Source organism: Parambassis ranga, chromosome 21, assembly GCF_900634625.1.
Source record: "Parambassis ranga chromosome 21, fParRan2.1, whole genome shotgun sequence".
NCBI lineage: Eukaryota > Metazoa > Chordata > Actinopteri > Ambassidae > Parambassis > Parambassis ranga.
Genome location: NC_041041.1, coordinates 10,798,120 through 10,820,060, shown reverse-complemented (window position 1 = coordinate 10,820,060; position 21,941 = coordinate 10,798,120). Strand labels below are relative to the sequence as shown.

Genomic DNA, 21,941 nt, shown 5'->3' with positions numbered 1-21,941 from the left:
TTTGTATTATTTATGGCCTTCATTGAGAGCTACCCTGTTCAAATCTGAAATCTTAAATGAGTCTATAATCATGTTGACATTAAACGTCTCGTGTAATATTCAGTACGTATAATTAGTGGATATTAGCAGATTATATAAGCACTTAATAGTGAAGGTGGTGTCTGTTAAGAGGCTCTTACTGAGGTGTTGACAGATTAAGACCAAGCTACTTTAATGTGCATTATGTAATGAACAAATCCTTAAGTCCTCACAGCAGATAGGCTGCAGTGGATGATAAACCTTAAGATTCACAACTGCTGCTTGTGTGATCTATTAATTTAGTTAGACATCTGTTAAAACAGTCGTGTTGTATTGTGTCATTATTGTAAGCTTTGTGTGTCTAGTCTGATTTCCTGCCGTCATCTGTGCACCTGTCATAGCCCTTAACACAAACAGCTGCCGGTGCTGTCAGTTCAGCACCGCTACTAAAATTACTACAGAACGCAATGATAATTCAAATTTCATGACCTTTGAAGCAGACTGCCTTCACTGTGGCTGTTGTTTTACAATTCAAATTTCATAGATGACAAAACAATCAAATATATGTGCAGCAGCAAGCAGTAAGCTGCCAGCAGCAATGCAGTGATGGGATGCTCCATTTGCATGCAACGCTCAGCGTTAACCTGGATTCATGTCATTTGTGTGCATGCGAAGCCTGATCTAGGACATATACCAGCCTGTCCCTGCAAGAAAACAAAATGTTGCCTACCAAGGTAAGTTTGCCCTGTAACATGTATAAGGCCAGTTTTATACGAAACATCAATTTTTATGGTAGTTTAGTGCCAACATGAGCAACACAGCCTCCTCAATCTGAGGACATTATACTATGTAGTAACAGTCATTGGCATTATTCTGTCATTTCTGTGAGAATGTGTTGGCCATACAGCATTATATTTTAGTTTAATATTTTTTCTATTGTTGCTAATCCCTGACTACAGAACAGCCCCTTTAAAAGTGGAACCTTCCTTTGAATTTTCTACAGGCAGCTTCTTCACAACTGTGAATCAAAATAATAAATCTGAAGGATATAAAAACACGTACAGTATTTGTCAAAGTTTAATTAATACCGACTTATTTCTGTCTTAATCTACACTGAGACAAACTAAAAGTGATTCTCATGAGGCCACTCCAGGATCCCAAAGGGTTTCTGTGGGACAAAAAATCTAACATGCTGCATTCCTAACAAATAAGAAAGACAAATGGCGATGCCGACAGGTGGCTACGCAACAACAATTTTCACCTTTACCACCCTTCACCATCATCCACAGTGATAAGCTGCTGCTGCTGCCCACACTGTCTAATGTCAGGAGCTGGAGGGGATTATTATTTCTCATTAAACAGTAACAAGAGGGAGCTGACTCCACAGAGAGGGACACCATGAGGGGCAGGTGGAGAGGCAGAGCGAGGCCGCCGTTCAGCTTTCAGAACATCTCCTCCCATAGAGGAAGAAATAGTAGACACACTGGTCAAGTCACCAAGGGTTTGGACAAGATCACACACACACACACACAGAACAAGACCACCAAACAACCTTAATAATTGGCCTGTGCTGCTGTTGAAGCTGTCAATCTGCTGTGCACAAAGCCATGTTTGTCTAATCCAACAAGAGGGTTCTCCAATCCAAGGCATATTAATGAGATTTTTACATCTCGCCCCCTCTTGAGGGAGGACAGCTTAAGAACTTCAAGTGAACCCTTTCAAATTAACATGTACAGTTTCAATCCTTTAAATCTTTCCTTATGCAGCATTTCATCCTACAGTGGCTGATCATTAAAACTCTATAACTAAATGAAGCAATCAGTCAAGAAGCAACCAAACAAAGCACTCACCATCAAATCTTTTATGTCTGGAAACAAAGGTGGTTCTCAATTCATGACTCATTTCCTCCACCAGATTCTCAAAGTCCTGTTTACTCTGCTGGCCAAACTTGTCTTCCATTTCCTGGGTGCAGCATGTGTTTCCCTGAGGACATACACGAAGGTTTTCACCTGCAGAATGGACAAAAACAATAATAAGTGACACTGATGCAATGCATAGTTTTAGTAGGACAGACATTACAAAGTTATCACATTTTTTTAAAGATCACTTTAAGCCATCTTTGTGTTGCAGTGTGGTCAGTGTAGTTCCTCACATGGCCACTGGAGGCTGACTTCCATCACATCTATATATCAGGACTCAAGCTGTGCATAATAATAGTAGCAGGTGGGTCTATCAAACAATTGCCAGCCACCTGATCCATTTTTATATGCAGTCTGTGAAACACATATGTTCTAAATTCATTGCTGTTGTTGTAGTAATCAGGCTGTTGATTGTATGAAATGTTGCAGACTGCATCCAGAGCTGTGTGCTTCTAAAATCCAAACTGCAGAAGGTCATTGCTAGACTTTTTTATTTATTATTTAGCATTTGTAAAATAAAATTGCCTCAGTCTGTGAGACCGAGCCCCATTCAGCAGACATTCGACCACAACCAAAACAATGGACATTCAGTGTGCTAATTATAAGTGGAATGTGCTTCAAACAGTTTTGTAAGGATTATTTAAATCATTTATTATTGATTATACTTACTCCCACTCATGCCCTTGGAGCTCACAAACCAAGTGTCAACAATCCAACATGAAACACTTATTGTACATCTTTATTCGAATTTTGACTGCACTTTGAGGATCTTCAATTTTATATCTTCTTTAGTCTGACAGTAAGTGATACTGAGCAGGGCTTATGCAAGTTAAATCAGTGGAGCGACAGATAATGTATTCTCTTACACATTACATAATTGATGACGTCGGGGAAATACTAAAGTGAATCAAATGTTAATCGTGTCAATCGAGAAGTGAATTTGTTTCTCTGCTACACCTTTAGCTGTGGTCTGTTACACCTTTGATGAATATAGCAATGTGCTTCCCTGCTGCTCGCAGATCAGGAGATACATGCAGGCTGGTGACTTGGGACTTTTCAGCATGCGTCTCTCCACAGTTGTCATCATGTAAGCAGCTCAGGTATCATTACATCGTCAGTCATGTGATAAAAGAGCCACCAGTTCCATTTACAGCTGAACACTGACACTCTGAGCAGCACTGAACGCATACTGGGTTAAGGTTAAGAATGAACATCAATCAATGATGTGTATGTACTGATCCAAAAACGTATACATGAAGTGCAGTTATATTTTGGTATCGGCACATTCTCTTAGTATAAGCTCATCCTTTATTAAGGACACAGACCAGCTCTGCAGCGCTGATCATTTCATTTAAATGCTGTTAAACAAGTGTGTGGGGGGTGTTGCTGCAGTGCAAGACAGAAAGCTTTTTTTTGTTTTTTCATAGACTTTTCAACAGAAAAATATCTGTTTATTATGGCATATTTGAATGTGCTGGCACACCATGCACAGAATGAAATAGTGGGCAGTAGAGAGGGTTGGAGAAAGTTTGTTTTTTCAACTTAGTTTTTTTCCCACATACGGCTTCTCCAAATTGGCTTCATTTTTGTTCAATAAATAATAACATGTCATGTGTTGTTGATAAGTTAAACCACGGAATGAATGATACTTTGTTGTAAAAAAAAGAATGTTCTTTTTGTCAACTGGGACCTTAACCTCCCACTGCCACAAGAAAATAACACAATACACTCTAATACCAGAATTCCTTATTATATTATGACTCAGATAGATAAAAATGATTCTTTGTATAATATTGAATCTGCCTCTAACTGTGTATTTAGTCCTGATAAACAAGAAGATGATGTGATTGCACTACACAAACAGAGACATTTACACAATAACTGAAGGTATGCAGCATTCTAAAAAGACATTGCAAGTACACTCAACAAAAATATAAACGCAACACTTTTGTTCTTGCTCCCATGTTTCATGAGATGGACTTGAAGAGCTAAACTTCATTCCAGATACACAATATTACCATTCCTCTCAAACATTGTTCACAAATCTGTCTAAATGTGTGATAGTGAGCACTTCTGCTTTGCTGAGATAATCCATCCCACCTCACAGGTGTGCCACATCAAGATGCTGATCTGACATCATGATTAGTGCACAGGTGTACCTTAAACTGCCCACAATAAAAGGCCACCCTGAAATGTGCAGTTTGTTTCTGCTTTATTGGCGGTCTGGGGACTCAGAACCAGTCAGTATCTGGTGTGACCACCATTTGCCTCATGCAGTGCAACACATCTTCTTCGCATAGAGTTTATCAGATTGTCTATTGTGGCCTGTGGAATGTTGGTCCATTCCTCTTCAATGGCTGTGCGAAGTTGCTGGATATTAGTGGGAACTGGTGCATGCTGTCGTATACGCCGGTCAAGCACATCCCAAACATGTTCAATGGGTGACATGTCCGGTGAGTATGCTGGCCATGCAAGAACTGGGACATTTTCAGCTTCCAAGAATTGTGTACAGATCCTTGCAACATGGGGCCGTGCATTATCTTGCTGAAACATGAGGTGATGTTCATGGATGTATGGCACAACAATGGGCCTCAGGATCTCATCACGGTATCACTGTGCATTCAAAATGCCATTAATAAAATGCACCTGTGTTCTTCGTCCATAACAGATGCCTGCCCATACCATGACCCCACCACCACCATGGGCCACTCGATCCACAACATTGACATCAGCAAAGCGCTCACCCACACGACGCCACACACGCTGTCTGCCATCTGCCCTGAACAATGTAAACCGAGATTCATCCGTGAAGAGAACACCTCTCCAACGTGCTAGACGCCATCGAATGTGAGGATTTGCCCACTCAAGTCTGTTACGGCGACGATCTGGAGTCAGGTTAAGACCCCGATGAGGACGACGAGCATGCAGTTGAGCTTCCCTGAGACGGTTTCTGACAGTTTGTGCAGAAATTGTTTAGTTATGCAAACCAATTGTTTCAGCAGCTGTCTGAGTGGCTGGTCTCAGGCGATCTCGGAGGTGAACCTGCTGGATGTGGAGGTCCTGGGCTGGTGTGGTTACTCGTGGTCTGCGGTTGTGAGGCCGGTTGGATGTACTGCCATATTCTCTGAAACGCCTTTGGAGACGGCTTATGGTGGAGAAATGAACATTCAATGCACGAGCAACAGATCTGGTTGACATTCCTGCTGTCAGCATGCCAATTAGACGCTCCCTCAATGCTTGTGGCATCTGTGGCATTTTGCTGTGAGACAAAACTGCACATTTCAGGGTGGCCTTTTATTGTGGGCAGTTTGAGGTACACCTGTGCACTAATCATGATGTCAGATCAGCATCTTGATGTGGCACACCTGTGAGGTGGGATGGATTATCTCAGCAAAGCAGAAGTGCTCACTATCACACATTTAGACAGATTTATGAACAATGTTTGAGAGGAATGGTAATGTATCTGTAATGTAATGTTGTGTATCTGGAATGAAGTTTAGATCTTCAAGTCCATCTCATGAAACATGGGAGCAAAAACAAAAGTGTTGCGTTTATATTTTTGTTGAGTGTATGTTGTTAAATAAGACACACATAAGCTCACAGTTTCAGCATCATAGCCTCAATATCCTTGCGGTCCAACTCCTCTGGTCTCCTTAAAATGCCTCTAATTTAAAAAAAAAAACATCTATAAATGTCATTAATGTCACACACTAACTCCAAAAAGACCCAGCAGGAGAGAGGTTTGCAGAAAGTCCCACTGGGTTGCAACATTTGAGTGCAACCTTTTTTTTTTTTTTTTTTTTTTTTTTATATCAGATGTCAAGAAAAAGGGGGGAAGAAAAAAAATCCATCTTGACACAACAACCCTACTGTGTGCTCCAGCAGTCTCAACAGAGCAAAACATCACTTAAAAATAAGTCTGTCGTACATCAACATATGGGAAGGAGCTTTCAAGGGACTTCACCACTCAGCAAAGTGCCATGACCTTCCAGAGTCAAGGTTAAAACAGCGCTGTAGCCTCACTGATAATCTATCTGCTGGAGCACAGACCACACATTAGCAACAGCCTGGACAGAGGGTGTGCCAGACAGCAGAGAACAAAACACAGTGTCATATAAAGGTTTTAAAGTCGTTTATGTGGTTTTGTTTTCTAACATTATTCGGATGATATATTGTTCCACTAACAAGCATTACAGCAGAAGTCTGATACAGCACTTTCTTTTCTTCCTCAGCCATTGTTGTCCAGAAGAAATGAACATGAACACCGAAAAGAACCAACAAAAACAGGTCATAGTTACACGTGATTCTGAATTATTTATTCCGTTGGATCCTAATAAATTCTACACACCGTGTGAAAGTTGAAATTTTCCAAAGGGCTACTATTATTCTGTTAATCAGTGATTACTGATTATTTATGAGAGCACACAGACAAGTCCACTCTATGTGAAAAGATTTCGACAGACAATCAAGACACCTTTGAAGAATTTAACCATGTGCTACAGCCTCCAAAATGATCTATAGGTGGGCATATATAAGTAATGAAGGTGGGCTACATCGCTCTAAGGCTATTTCTGCACAAACCAATCAGCCAGCAACGAAAAAGGCAAAAACGTCAATAATTAAATTATATTGCATGAAAAATAAGCACCATATGGCCTCTGAAGGTTGGTTTAACTGTATCTTAGGCGGTGTCTGAAACCCCTCAATCACTCCCTACAGGAAGTTCAATGTAGGGCACCATATACTAAACTCATCAGGAAAACATATTTTCGGGCATTTCGGACAATACGTGCCAATCTCTGCCGGCTAAACTAACTAAAATGGGTCATGCTACATTCTTTAAACAGCTCATTAGAAGACAGGTAACGTAACTTCCATTCCCGTTGTTCTCGCTGGATGGCGCAATGCATGATGGTACGTATCGTAAAAGTGGTGACCATTGGATGGACACTACTTTTCGTGATGTATTGTGGGATACACTGAGGGCAGCACTACAAAGTGGCGAAGGCTCTATATACGGCGGCCATATATGGTGATGTCAGATACAGCCTTAGTTTATTTATTCAAAAGGAGTTTAAGAAGGGAGACTATTAAAAGCAAAGTAAAACAAATAAATAAATACAGTTCTCTACAAAAAGACAAGACAAAGAAAAATAAAAATAAACCGGAAACGACAGATTATGCCAAACACCAGCAGTTTTTTGTCCTATTTTTACCATTTTCAGCCTGGGCCCTTCATAAACCACTCCTCTGCTATCTATTCATGGTGTCCACACATTATAACCTCCTGAATACACAATTTTGTTGTTGCCCTTTACATGTTTTTTTTAACTACACTGTAAACTGGCAACACTTTCACCTGCTGTAGCTTCAGGCTGTGCTGTAACATTAAGCAACATTTTACTGGTGAAACAGTAAAATTGTTGTTTCTCCACCCAGAAACACGTCATGGAAATATGGAAAAGTTTTCCAAAAGTTCAAACTTTTATCAGCTTTCTGACCGCCCGCCCCCCTCCAAGTCTGTCCTTTCATGTAGAAAAATTGAGCAGTGGTATTGTGACTCAAGAGAGCTGCGAAGGCTTTGTGGAAACAGTTGTGAAACAAAGGAGTACATCTAGGACAGCCTCAGGACAGCCTTGTTTTGTAACTCTGAGCCAAATCATATGCAGATGGGGGTTTTTATTTACTTTTAGCTGGTGTGGTGACAAGTATGATTTTCAAATAAAGACATCTGTGAGCAACTCATACTTTAGCAACCGAGTGAGAACTGTTGCCCACTAATAGCTTTGTGTATCAAAGCTGCCCTTTGGCAGGTCTTTCAGTATTAAGAGGACAAAGCGGGTGAAACAGAGAGGTTTGTCCCGGTCTAACATCCCCATTCTAGGTCTTTTTGTCCAGGACTAACAGGAGGAGGCACAACTTCGCTTTGTATGGAACCATGGGAACAGACAGCGTTTAACATGCAAACAGAGACGCGGATCCTATACTCACATTAACATATTAATAACAAAACAGCTGCAGACTTAATACATACTAATGTTATGTCAGTTGTGTTAACCGTGCAGCAACACTGGAAAAAAAATGTAAAGCAGACTTTTAATGAGAGAGATTTATGCATGCGCTCTAAGATTTATTAACACCTATCCAAGCTGTCATCTTAAGTCGCAATTACATCATGTCACTTCCATGTCTGTAATCAAATGGAGTGTCAGTCAAATCAGCCGCCTTATTTCCACTGCTAATGAAGCGCTACAAATATATTTAATCTTTACCCGAGTCCCGCTGAGATGAGTTCCTATTTTAAAGTGCATACCTGCAATTTAACACCGCACAGACAGCTAGATGTAAAGGGTTTTATGTCTTTGTTGTATTTTCACCTTGGTTGAAAGAAATGTCTGAATTTTCCTATTAGTAAAATGGTAAAAAGCTGCTTTACCTCCACTGGTTGTATGTTTTATGTTCATTTACTGAATTCACACAGAAGCCACGGGTGATTACTTCAGGCATCTGCTATCCTTGCTATGCACACCGGAACAGATGTCTTTAAGAACGACTATTTTTATAATTACTGAAGTCACACCCATGTCTGTTCTTTGTTAATGTATAGTTTCACTTGCTCACCAACAGTGAGACTTGAAAGGTTACTAAACTTTTTTTATGTGATGAGGCTTTGAAAAGAACACAAAGCAATTCATATGACATCATCACTTTTTATGCCTGTTTTTAGTTTTTTTAAATCCACCTGTGATTAAAGATGAAAGCTAACCCCAGGCAAAAACGAAACTTCAGAACAAACGAGAAACAAAACAGCTCATGGTGTCAGGCGACTCGAACCTCGGGACGCCCAACTGCTGGTTATCCGCTCACCATCTCCAACCAATCTTCTATCTCTGACTCTTTTGCGTCTTTATTGGTCCCATGTTCGGGTGATGTCGGCCAACACGCTCATATATTCTTTCAATTTAAATGTAAATGTAATGTCATGTGTCCAAACATTCCACAGAAACAGAATGTGCTGGATCTGCCAGGTGTATGTTTTGCTTTGTTTTTGTTGTCTTCGTGAGGACACGCTGTGCCATGACATAGTTTTCTCTCCATGCACTGCAAAATTATGGCATGAAAAAAAGCCCTCCTCCTCACCACAACACCACTACCTTGGAAAGAAACTCAGACCAGTTTTACACATCAAAGCTTTTGTTTGCACAGTAACCTGAAAAGCAGAGCAACTGCTAACTGAGCCACTTATTCCAACAAAACAGTGGGGCAGCTCACAGTAAATCTTATTGACATCGAACAGCATCAGGTCTGTGTACAGGTTGCAATTAGAATGAGCTGCAGTCACTGATTGAGCTGCTGAACACACACACACCAACTACCTGCCAGATCGCTAAAAGTTTGTTATCGATGGGGGAGGGGCTGCCTCAGGTGCCCCCTGACAGCTGGGGCTCCATGCTGTCGCCTTCACATGTCTGATTTACATAAACAACGTTGAGCCAATTGTGCAGCCAAACACCTTCAGCCTCAACACTGCGTTTACTTGGCTTCCCAGCAATGCACCATGTGACTTTTTTTGACGAATGGTCGTCAAGAAAAGTTGTGAAAACCTTTGCCTCATATAGAAAGAGATTTGAGCAGATTATAATGCAATATGCTCAATCAAAATGAAGACATCATGGAATATGCCTCTTCCATAAACCAGAGTGCCACCATTCAACTTGAGGATGTCTTAATGTCTCAAACTTTCTGTGTATGCCAGCAAAGGTAGGCCAGCCCTCAGAAGTATTCCTCAGTGTACCTGGCCAAAGAGACCAGCAGCATATGTGCTCTGCCATCTGCTGTGTCCCATGGTTCTCCCTGACAAACTTTTTATGGATTCACACTCAGTCCTAATGAGATCAACGTTTCTTGTGTCAGTGCAGTTTCTTCTTCCTTGTCACATCCAGTCAACAGCACACTCAGCCTGAACCAGGATAGCTTTGTTCTGAGTAGACAGTACAAAAGTGAAAAAAGTGAAAGTCTTACCCAAAAAAACTCTGAACATTATTTTAGCCTTCAATAAACATGTTAATATTTTCCCAGTTGTATTTGTCTTACCTTTAAGTGAGCCAAGCTCTCCAGAACGTGCCAATTTACAGGCTGCTTTGTCTTTTATTTTGAAATAAATCCCCCTAAATTCAGCTCAATATACTCCATGCTTAACAAGGAGTTAATTTCATTTTTTTTAACTGGGATCTGAAATAGCTCAGCTGACATTTGCTTGGATAAGTCTTAACCAAGCAAAAAGCCATGCCAAGCCAGGCCCAGAGCTAATCCACCTCCAGATGGGCAACTGGATCGGCCATAGTCCATTCAAAGTACTGCATTTGTTTCTGCGTTGCTCAGTTTGGTTATTATGACATTGTTTTCTCTTTCCGCACAACTTCAAGGTAAATCTCAGTGGAGCTTGGAGACTTAATGAAATATGCTCTCTCAAACAAAAAAAAACAGTGACAGTCGTTACTTTAGCGACCTGCTGATTAAATGCAAAGTATGGACACGGGCAGAATATGCTCCTGCGGGCAAATGAATCGCCTTGACTACGATGACGTCTGAAGTGGTTTGCATCAACAGGCTAACTACGAGCGAGTGAACAAGTGCATGAAGTGGGGAATTAATGAATTAGTTTAACTGCAACTCAGCGTGGGTGGATATAAAGTATGAATAAATTAAGATGCAATATGTTATTTTCTGGCTCCGTGAGCATCACATGCTGAAATGATACACAGTGAAGGGCTCATTAGATCTGACCCTAAACAGACTGAAGTTAGCTCACTCATTTCACCTCCTTATTAAAAATAAGTCAACAGGTTAGAGTTAGAGGTTGCTGTTCGTACTGTAAAGCAGCCTATTACATGTATATTACGGCACAGGACACCAGCAAAACGTCAGCTCACGTTAAGTGATGTCATGCACTTGTAGACATCCGAGCCATGCAATGTGAATGTGCATTCAGTTTCTGCTTCATGCCTCCTTTGACACAGCATACAAGAACATGCCCTCAAACTAACTGATAACTAGAATGACAAAAGAACATGTAACAATGAGATCCTCTCATCAGGAACTACTGGATAAGAGAATGACATTCAATGCATATGAGCATCTGCATGGATCTAGAAATCTGTGTATTCCACACAGACTTTCCTTACACTTTTAATAATGTCTCTGGAGGGTTTTGTGTATGGAATAGCCAAGTTTCCTGCTCAAGTTAGAATTGGCATCAATCAAAATTGAATGACATTATTCCTATCACATTTTGGGTCATGTCAGAAGTCAGAATGAAAGGCATGTTCACGTTTTAAATAAGTAGGGGAACGCTGATACAGAGGGGTATATGTCCTTGGGTGAATGAGGACAGGTTCAAGAGGAAATGAATTCTCACTGACATAAAACAGTCTACAATGAAAGCAGCACAGTACAATGGTATGATGGTATTCTTCATCCTCAGGAGAGTCAGCGTGAAGGGAAAAAGGACAGGAATAAAGATGTCGGAACAGTTTCATATCCTGGCAAACGTGTCTCTTTTTTTGTGTGAATATGTCAAGATATTCCTTTGCAAGGCTGTGCGCATCATAAAACAGCCAAATGTTTACATGTATGGATATTTCATATTGAATTTACACTATTAATACACATTTGAGAGAATATATATAATTGCATGAGCAATCTTTGTCAAAAGAAATGCTTTTAAAAGAAGAAATAGATTTAATAGAGCATATATTTATGTTTTAAGCAAACAGTCTTCACATAACAAAGGTGTATAAATTAATATAATTGTGTAATCTAGCACAGGTGAATGTGTTTTAAAGCGATAGCATTAAAAACCGATGCTCTTATGTGCATTTATTTTGGCAATGTCAATCAAATTAGCATGGATACACAACAATATATATATATATATATATATATATATATATATATATATATATATATATATATATATATATATATATATATATATATATATATATATATATATGGGTTAACTAAAAGACTAGAGATACAAAACTAATTGTGCAGATTTTGTCTGGCTCATTTTCCCAACAAAATTAAAGAAGGATTCTCTCCTGTAGTACAGTTAACATACAATGGGTAATAAAATTTGGAGTGTTAATGGATTGTGATCTGCCTCTTGCTTGAGATTATTGCAAGTAATAAGACATACCTATCCCACTTTTTATACACACAGATGTGATGACATTTTGACACCTGTGTGTGTGTGAATATCAGCTAGTGTCATCTGATCTGCTTGTCAATGTTCATTTTTAGACACTTTTTTTCATTTTAAATCCATTATCAGTCTCTGAAGTGCCAATATTATGCATCCCTAGAGGAGATGAGGTAAATGGTGTCATTAAGTCGCTTCCACATTTTCAGTTGGTTGACTGAAGTGTGTGTTCACTGTTGGATTATTACATTTTCTTTACTGTCACTTTTTAAACACTGGTTGTTATAGGAAAAGATCATGGTTCCATTTAAACACGCTGCATATTGCAAGTTTCGCTTGTCCTAAAAATGTGACCACTACTGTCTTTATTTATTTATGTATTTATTTGTTTATTATGAACAATAAGGGCATGTCATCTTTGGCTAATATGCATTCAAAAAATGATTAATTGACAAAACAAACACTGTTCCAAAAGGCAATCCCAAAACAATGAAAGATGCATAATATTTTGCCTTGTATAAATCTTTGCCAAGAAGATAAATACACAGCAAAAAAAGTACAATGTGTTTGACCTTGAGAGTAATAGCTGTGGAATATTTATGTGCCTTGTAACCTTCTGCAAGGTGCACCAATGTGACTGCAGTTAAGATTAATGTATGGATTTCCCCAACACCACGTGCAGCACATTTATGACAAGTGCAGCATAATCAGCGTAATGTATCACTATGTCTGGCTTTGATATTTATTGAGGAGTATGTAATAAAAAGCTTAGTGGAGGCTTGAGACGTTCAGTGTGGATATTTGATCCATGGGGGAAGCACGCCGAGAAGCCCCTGAGAATGAGAAGTGAGCAGGCAAGCCACTCTGGTCGGCATCAGTTTGCTAAGTGGAGCATAGCAGACGACTGCACAACAGGTAGCAATCTGGTGGCTGTTTAGAGACCTGGAAGGCCCTGAGACAAGCACTGATCATTACCTTTCACTCAGCATTTACGGTTTGGTATAGGGACAGAGTGGCCATTACGCTTTGTTACAGTGCAGGCGTCCTCTACAGTCAGCAGACTGTTTACTGAGAGGCAGAGGACACGAGTCAGCAGCACGTTACGTAGATCCCCACAGCGGCTTGCTGCAACACGCCGCACTGAACCTGGAGCAGTGTAAAGGCAAACATCCTCTCCAGTTGCACATCATGTCTAGTCAGACGTTGTCAACAAGACAGGAGTGGCAGACTTGTGGCTAAAGATAGATCCAACGACAGCAACGCGGCATTGGTGGGGGCTTTGTTTCATGATGGCTAGAGTTTTGACAGGCAGATGAGATGTTGAGGAAAAGTACCGGCACTATACGTCACAGCCAAAGAGCCAAAATCTGATCCCAATGTCAATGAGAGACACACTGATCTAAAGGAGGATACATTCTGCAGTACAACCATCACATGATGGCTATGGTAAGGTATCAAGCCAGAGATATGTACAAAAATAACATTAAAAACACAGATGAAGCCGAATATTCAGCATCCTAGCAGGGCAGTGAATGTCACACGGTAGCCACGTTCACACAAAGTTTGTACATAAAAACCTGCACTGGACCCCTCCTCTTTATTCCACCTTTGTTCTTTCACAAACTATAATAAAACAAATATCAGCATGTTGTCTCTGCCTGAACCGGATTTGTGCGAGTTTCCAAAAATCTCACAAGAAATCCAGCTGCTGCACGAAGCAACTACCATGAGGACTCAGCTGAAGCTGATAAGCTGTGGAAGGGGTTAGAAGATTAAATCAGTAGCTCATGTGTTTTATGTTCAAACACATAAAACACAATAAAAAACAAAAAGCATGCACTTAAACATGTAGCTACAACTTCATCCTCCTTACAGGTGAGGATGATGATCAAAGACTTGTATCTCGATGCAACATTAAACATTTGGGATTTGATGGTAACAGAAAATATTGCTGTGAATGTCTCAATTGACAGAAGTGAAGGAGTCCATTTTAAGCTGGGTAGAATTTGTTTGAAAGTGATTATTAAAAAAAAATACTGAAGCTTCTATTTTTGTATCACACCAGACAAAGTATGCAGTAGGCATATTCTATAGTGGTTAACCCCACTTCAGGAAGTGTGTTTATGCCAGCTTCTTAAATGCAGATTGAAACAAGCTTTGTCTTTGTGGCTGTAGGTTAGAATTTAATTGGACAATTGTTGACAGGAACTAATAGATCAAAATAACATCTATTCAATCTCTTGTTGACAACAGGAGCACTCATTCTTTCACATTTCAAATGATTCGTAAGCCATTAAACAGTCACAGCCACGCCCCCCCCCCCCCCCCCCCCCCCCCCACAGATTTGTCTCAAATGAGTTTGACGAACATGAATTCTCCGTGGCTGTGTGTGCAGCAGCTTTCTAACCTATATGACAATAGCAGCAACACACAAAGCATGACAGGCTTACAGTATTTGGTCAAGCTTCAATAACTCAGTGTCTCTTTCATGTATCTTTATGTATGCATGTATTCAGACACTTTTGTTGCTGCAGTGTGTTAAAAGAATACATCCGAATAATTCTTCACATAATATACACTGTATACACTAACAAAGAAACTGCACACTTAATAGCAGCCAAACTGCCAACTAAAATCCCTTCTGGTTTTGAAAAGTGTAGGCTGTATTCAAATTTCAGCAACCAGGGTTATGAGCAACAGAAAGTTGGACATAAACCCTGCTGCAGGCCACAAACAACATAAACAGAAAGTTTGGGTCACAAACAGGATTAGAGTTATATTATCCAGAGAGTACTTTTAGTGTAAAAAAAAATACAGTAACCCTAAAGACATGAGTTCCTGTCCCTTCTAAAAGAAACAGATCCAAATTCATCAGACTGAGAACAGAGGACTAACTGCAGGTTTACACAGGAACAACTTTAGGATGGACTGTATGAATATGCAACTTATCAAATATGAGGTGAGGACAGTGTACATACATAACTGAGTGACACTTCCTTACACAACTTAGCTAGATCTGGGCTACACTATAGGGACCAACAAAGTGGAACACGGATGGCATAATAATAATTGCCTTAAAACTTTAATCCCAGCTGTCTCTTGTCTCTACCTGCTTATGTATGCTTATGCGTCTGTATGTAAACAAGTGTCAGTGAAGTACACTGAAGTCCAGCATAATGCCTCTTTATGTAACACGCCTCTATCAAGTTCAACATTAGCACATCATCGGCCCAAAATGAACAATGTTGACAGTGACTAACACTCACTGCCTCCCTACTGCAGAGCTGCAGGTATACATTTTTTTCACACTTATACCTGATTTGCAATGATTGTGCAGTGCTGGTCATGTGTGAGCCACGTTGTGTTTCTTTAACACTACAAATTTAATTATCCAGCTTATTACTGGATGTTAATTATGCTGCAGGAGAGCCTTGATGTTGTCTGCAATTATGTGGGGAAAACAAATGTGCATAAAGAGAGCTGAAATTCCACCTCCTCCATTGGACCACCAAGACGATATTTTGGGGAGGGAAAAAACTGTGATCAATAGAAAAAGACAAACACGTTTTTCTTTTTAAACACATATGGTCCCATGTGGATTGACTGGAAGGGGGTGGGACTTTAGAGCTCTATGGGTGCATGGCTGAAGTGAGTTGGACAAATATGTCGGCAAGAATCCAATTTTGATACATCCCTGCCCGTGTCTGAAAATCCCAAGACGCACTGATGACAGAATAGACTTCCAAACATATGTGGTCATTCAGGTGTGACAAAAACAAAACAAGCCCACAAACAGCACTGATGTTAAACAGCCTCGAGACTTTCACTCCGCATTACTTCAAATTTTAGTCACAGTTTGGTTAGTAGTTTGGACTACTGGATGAACTCCAGGATAAAAATATTGCTTTAGGTTAGAAAACACATTCTGCAGTACAACCACCACAGGACATACATACAGTTTTAATGAAAAAAAAAGAACTTTATTAGATATCGACAATACTTACTAAAGCACTATACTCAACTAAACTTGTACAGGTCTGCCCTTCATTATACAACAGCAAAACAAAGCTGCTCCTTACATCTGGTTATCGGTGTAATAATATTTTCATCAGAATCTTAACTTTAGTCTTTGCTTCCAGCCGTTTATGAAAGTTTTTCCTAAGTTTTTACATAGCCTACCTGCGGGGTCCGTACTTATTAAAAATTATCCCTGACATGGAGCGATCAGGATCTAACGACAAATCTTCAGACAGGTGAGCTGTCACCGAGACAGTTTATCAGCTGCACTTAAATCATGTGTTACACAGCGGCCCTCATAAGTTCAAAGCTCCATCACAGCTGCCATCAGAGTTGTGTCAAGGGGCCGGAGGCAGCACGAATTCTGACAGAGGTGACGGCCCCTGTAATTTCCTATGCAGGAACACTCCTGCCTATGTGTGTGTAACAGAGAGACCGGTGGCAAGGAGGGGCTGAGTGTGTGTCAATCTGCTAGTATAGGTAAAAAAAACATTTTTTGGTTTTTGTTTGGTTTGAGCAAATTACCGTACGGTGGGCCGCCATAGTTTTCATGATTAATGGGGAAACATGGGTTTGAGCCTAGTATGCTGTAACCCTAAAACACTTGCAGGACACAATGCATCCTGCAGCTCTCAGGGGGAACACCCACAGCGAGAGCCCATCACGAGGCCATTTTGGCATTCATGAGCATGATTGATGACACAGGGGATGGAGACAGTGTTTGAGAAATCCCCTCAGCCATAAGAAAAATGGTGATTGTTCCCTCGTAGCCCCCCCCATGTCTCTCGGTATGAGGCCTAAATATTGGTGCACAAACACACACAAGTCCAATTATCTGCAATTTTATCACCTTTATTTAGATGATTGCATTGATTGAGGAAAGTGTAAAAACATGAGTACACCACAAACCCACTGAAAGCTTTGAACCCCCCCCCCCCCCCCACAAAATCAGGACATCACTCCTGGATCCATTACCACACGTGTGAGTGACAGGAAGGTCACAATAATCTCACAATACATCACAGCGACGGCGAAGTGAGCTGTAGGGGCTAACAAAGTCACCTGGCCGTCGCCTCTGCAGGCACTCCCATTTAGCCCTTTTTAATCCTCTCCATCCCATTACATGACAGTAGAAAGCCTGTGCATATTACACGCCTCAGCAGAGATCATTTGCCTCTCTGCACAGGCAACCAAAGATCACATAAAACATCAGCAGCCGTTATTTGTGTCCCACCTCCATCTCCTGACTGGCAGTAAACAGAGCTGGACGTCAAGTGATAGCATAGGATATGACATGCTAAGAAGTTCCGTCGAATGCAGCAGTCTCTCTGTATGACTCACTTTCCATATCTTGTCTCAGACGTTGGGTAATTCACCGAGTGAAAACTGAGACAGCAGGGGTGAGGCTGAGTACAGGTCTGATGTTTAACAAGAGCAATCAAGAAGTGGATATCAGACAAAAAAATATAAGCAGTTTGTTAAAAGTGACTCGAATAGATAAAGTGGAGAGAGGGAGAGAGTGAGAGTGGCATTTTTAGGCTGTGCAAAAGACTTTCTGAAGTTCATCCTCCTCTAGTTTAAAAGCTTTCAACATGTAGCTGCTGACAAGTCCCAGCACAGTGTGGTCAGCAGGCAGAGGCATCGGCTCAGTCTTGTGGAATTACTGTGCCACCTGAGCCTTTAGGCTATGGATCATAACAACACTTCTGTCAATACCACTGACTCCAACGCTGCCATTCAAGCTGACCTGGTTACTGAGTTTGACCAAAGACAACAGCAATGCAATCTGCTCTAACACTATTAATGTGCATAAAAAACAGAGCAGCCCAGACACCTTTAATACAGTTAGGACATCAATGTCCAGTGATACAATTATTAATTTAGCTGTGGTTAGTATGAGGCTGCAGCATTTTAAATAGACAAATAAATACACAATAAACGACAGTAGATGTCAAGAAATGAAACTACAAACAGCCATTATTTAAGAAAAATTCAGAGAAGCAATGAAGACAGCATTAGTAAAGGGGTGGTCCTGTAACATGAAGGATGACATTTCTCTCTACTCATCAGCGAGTTAACAGAGTGTGCCGACAGCTGACAGAAAGCAATACGGGAAGCTTTTTGAGCCACTCTGCAGCAAGTCCCACAAGGACCAACTAATCTACAAGTGCTGCAGTATTATAACTCCAAAGTTATATCGTCGCTTAAGATGCTCTGATGCTCCTGCGGTGGCTCCTAAACACACCACTGCATGGAAACATAAAGTTCACACTAATCTGTGCATGCAGAGATTATGTTTTTTGTAAGAAAGTAATCATCCATTAAATCAGCCATTTCAACAAAGCAAGTGCTCTATGTGCAACAGACTGAGAAGTACACAAAAAGGTCATGAGATAAAATATAAAATCACTTCACATGAATCTCTAGAGCGCAAAATGGATCATCTCCAACACAAAATGTGACACAATTTTAAATATTATCCAAAGATATTTCTAGTCTTACTGAAGATTTGGCCCAAACTCAAATGTTGTTTGCATGAGTAACAGGCTCTGAGTCGGGAGTCTGAAGGGCATGTCCATCACTGTGTGAATTTGCTGAGTTGTTGATAATGCGTTGTCTCTCCAGGAAGACATGTAAGGTTATATGACTCATTCAGAACAAGATCAAAAGACGTTTATTCAGGGTGACATCATTCCGAGATGAGAGAGATTCAATTTTTTTTCCACTCATTCGGGTGATTAGTTGTGATGTCAGAGACACGGATCCAAAGGATTTAATCAGTTATTCAACACGTCTCTGAACAGGTGTGCCTGTTATCAAATATGCAGCCTTTTACTGGTGCCAGAGTTCCTGTTTACAGACAGAATCCGTGGCCCCAAAGCACAACAATGATAACCTGGAGAGACAAACTCAACCAGGGTAAAATAAACACCACTCTAGTCCTTAATTACTTCTCTCCAGATGAACATTTTTAAAACTTTACTCGGAAAATACATGTTTTAAGAACAGTCGCCTAATTAAGCTACAGCAGGGTGTTAAATGAACATCCTTACTTATAAGATTTTACTTTAGTTTACAAGCTGGGAATTAAATCTGGAGTTTGCATGCAAGCTTTATTCTGTAGGTATATTTGAGATAATTGCTCTCTTGGGTTGCAGTGAGGCACTGCAAACACTTTTTATTCTTAATTACTTTATTGTGAAATCTATGGCTGGAAACTGCTCTAAACTGATTTAAAGACATCAAGAAAGAGCAAATCCAAGCCCAGACTTCAGCTGGAGAACTCAGCCAAACATTCCAATCTGTGTCCGCCTCTCTATAAACTGCTCTGAATGGTTATGACATGTAAAATGACTGACTTGTGGCTATAAAATTATATTATTTTCTAACATGGGATGTACAGATGTGACTAAAAAACACATTGAACACATATTTCCTTGATGTAAATAATCAGATTTTAGCTTTATGAGTCATATCATTCAGCTTCATTCGAGCTGGTTTTCAATCATTTCAATAATCTCAAAACAAGTGTATTCAAGCCATCAACTGAACATCATCATCATCATTACTGTCAGTGTAAATGGGCCTTGAGCAGCGTGCTCAGCAGGGCTGTGGCTGAGGCACTGCAGGAGCCAGCGGCCCCACTTTATCTTATCACCTATTTTCCACAGGACAGGAGTTAATCTGCAGAACTGACCACTCATTATCTCCGCTTGGTTAACAGCACCGGGTACAGATCTTACTACAGCAGCTGTCTTCACGTTAGTGACTGCTGGCATCAGAGCATAAATATAACCAGTAAACCAGCAGACTGATAAGGTCCAAAATGTGTGGATTACAAGCTGAGGGGTAGAGAAGGGGGGGGGGGCAGACACTTATTGATCACGATCCAGTTAAGCAATTGAGTCCCTTGAGTGATGATAAGGTTGGTTAGTTGGACTCACAGATTGAACTTTGTGAGTGACAGGTGGTTCCCTCTCACTGCAGCATTAACCCCAATTAACACCCAGCGCTTTGCATTAGGAATGAGTTGTACTGGGATGGTTAACTTTTTTTACTCTTCTACCACACACAGGTAAACATTTAACAAAGCGTATTTATTATAAGCTGTGATGGGTCGCTGTCAGTCCAGCCTTACCTGGGATCTCCTGATGAGGAACATGTGCGAAGCTGAAGCCTTTCCCGACACAAGCCTCCCTCACCTCGCTGCAGTTCCGTGCTTTAAAATCTGCTCTCACTGCAACAGACAGCACAGAAAAAGTGCAAAGGATGGTCTGTAGTCTGAGCATGGTTCACTTCTGTAAAGATCCTTTCTGTTTCTCTGCAGTATCCCGCGTATTGCTGGCCAAACTCCCCCTGCAGCAGATCCGCAGGTACTTAATGACTGCTGCTTTAATGGTTGCAACTCAACTGTTAATGTCTGCACAACACATTTCCCAAAGCAAAACGGTCTGTTGTCTCGCAACCGAAATGTGGTGCGTAAAGTCTCCCGGCTCTGCAGAAAAAAGGACTGCGAGTGTATGAAGGAGCCACATGAATCCAGGCAGCGCGTTTCCCGGCGCGTTGACTCAACTTCGCTCAGCAGCCGAAGCCCATGGTGCCTGTGTGGAAGTGGAAATGCTGCGCGGAAGGGAGCGCTCCGCGTTCAAGACCAGATGCACCGGCTGGGCAAAGAGGGATACAAAACATGGAGTGGAATCCAGCCTCAGACATGTTGGCGGGGGGTGATTACACCTGTCACACCAGATGTACTCATGCGTGAACCACCACAGACCTGCAGGATAAAACTTAAAATTAAATGTAGTTAAATGTTGCTTTGTGTAGACTCAGTATGTAAGAGTCCAAGTTTTAAAAAGTTAGCTCAGCCCCTTAGACTCCCCAGTCATTTCACTCCATGATGTTTCTGCTCTGAGTTGTTCCAGCCACACCTGGATACCACCAGGAATCCCTGCAGCCTACTTCTACAAGGAAGCTCCAAGAACACCATGCAGCTTGCTGGCAGGATAAACGCCTGGTACGTCTCTTACATTTTAAAGCCTTATCCATCATTTCCTTCCAAGGCCACAGTCCACTCAAGGAGCACATTGTGTCGTCTTATTTGCATTCGATTGAATGAACCCTCTACCAACCACAAACTGATTTAATCAACCAGTTAGATCAGTAGTTTGCAAAGAGGGAACACAAAAACCTGCTGGCAAGTAGTAGTTTGAGAAAACTAATAAAAATCTGCTGGTGAGACAACAGCTGCCTTCACATACACATGTTGCCATAGGCCTATTAAACACACCCATGAGCATCTCACAGGCTGCTGATGGCTAAACCACCTGAACGACAAGGACAGAGCATGAAGCCTCGTGAGATGGATTTATGTCGGTTTGTGATATCACAAGAAGTCTCACAAGAATCTCAAGGTAAACATGACCCACATGGTCACACAATATCAGAGCTGTCAAAATTGCCACTGTAATTACCTCCACTGCTGGCTAAAAGGTGCAACAACTACATTTTTCCCCTGAACCTTTCACACATAATGGTGAGGCCCTGCACTGAATGCACTGTGTCCTCAGTCTGAGAAAAAAATAATGAAATAGTGCTTTCCAGAGAGCTATTTCTTCTTTCGTGTCATGTGTAATTTGAACCTCTTGTCAGCCATGATGGTCAGGTAGTCAAACAGTGAATGCAGAAATGGCTGACGATCCCGATAAGCAACAATTTGTGAGCCAGATTAACAAGAAGAGACTGCTTTCCATGCTCCTGCTTCCTTTGCACACCACTGACAGCAG

The 21,941-nt window shown here is 40.9% G+C and overlaps 1 protein-coding gene across 1 annotated transcript in view; it reads right to left on the bottom strand.

Annotated features, from left to right (window-relative positions):
• LOC114426304 (glypican-6-like) overlaps positions 1–20,804 on the bottom strand; it is a 69,350-nt gene extending 48,546 nt beyond the window's left edge. The window contains exons 1-2 of the mRNA XM_028393612.1: positions 20,297–20,804; positions 1,869–2,027 (exon numbers count right to left, since the gene is read on the bottom strand). Of these exons, the coding sequence (XP_028249413.1) occupies positions 1,869–2,027; positions 20,297–20,447 (310 nt within the window). The 5' untranslated portion in view covers positions 20,448–20,804. The remainder of the gene's footprint in view (positions 1–1,868; positions 2,028–20,296) is intronic.
• Between the last annotated feature and the right edge of the window lie 1,137 nt (positions 20,805–21,941).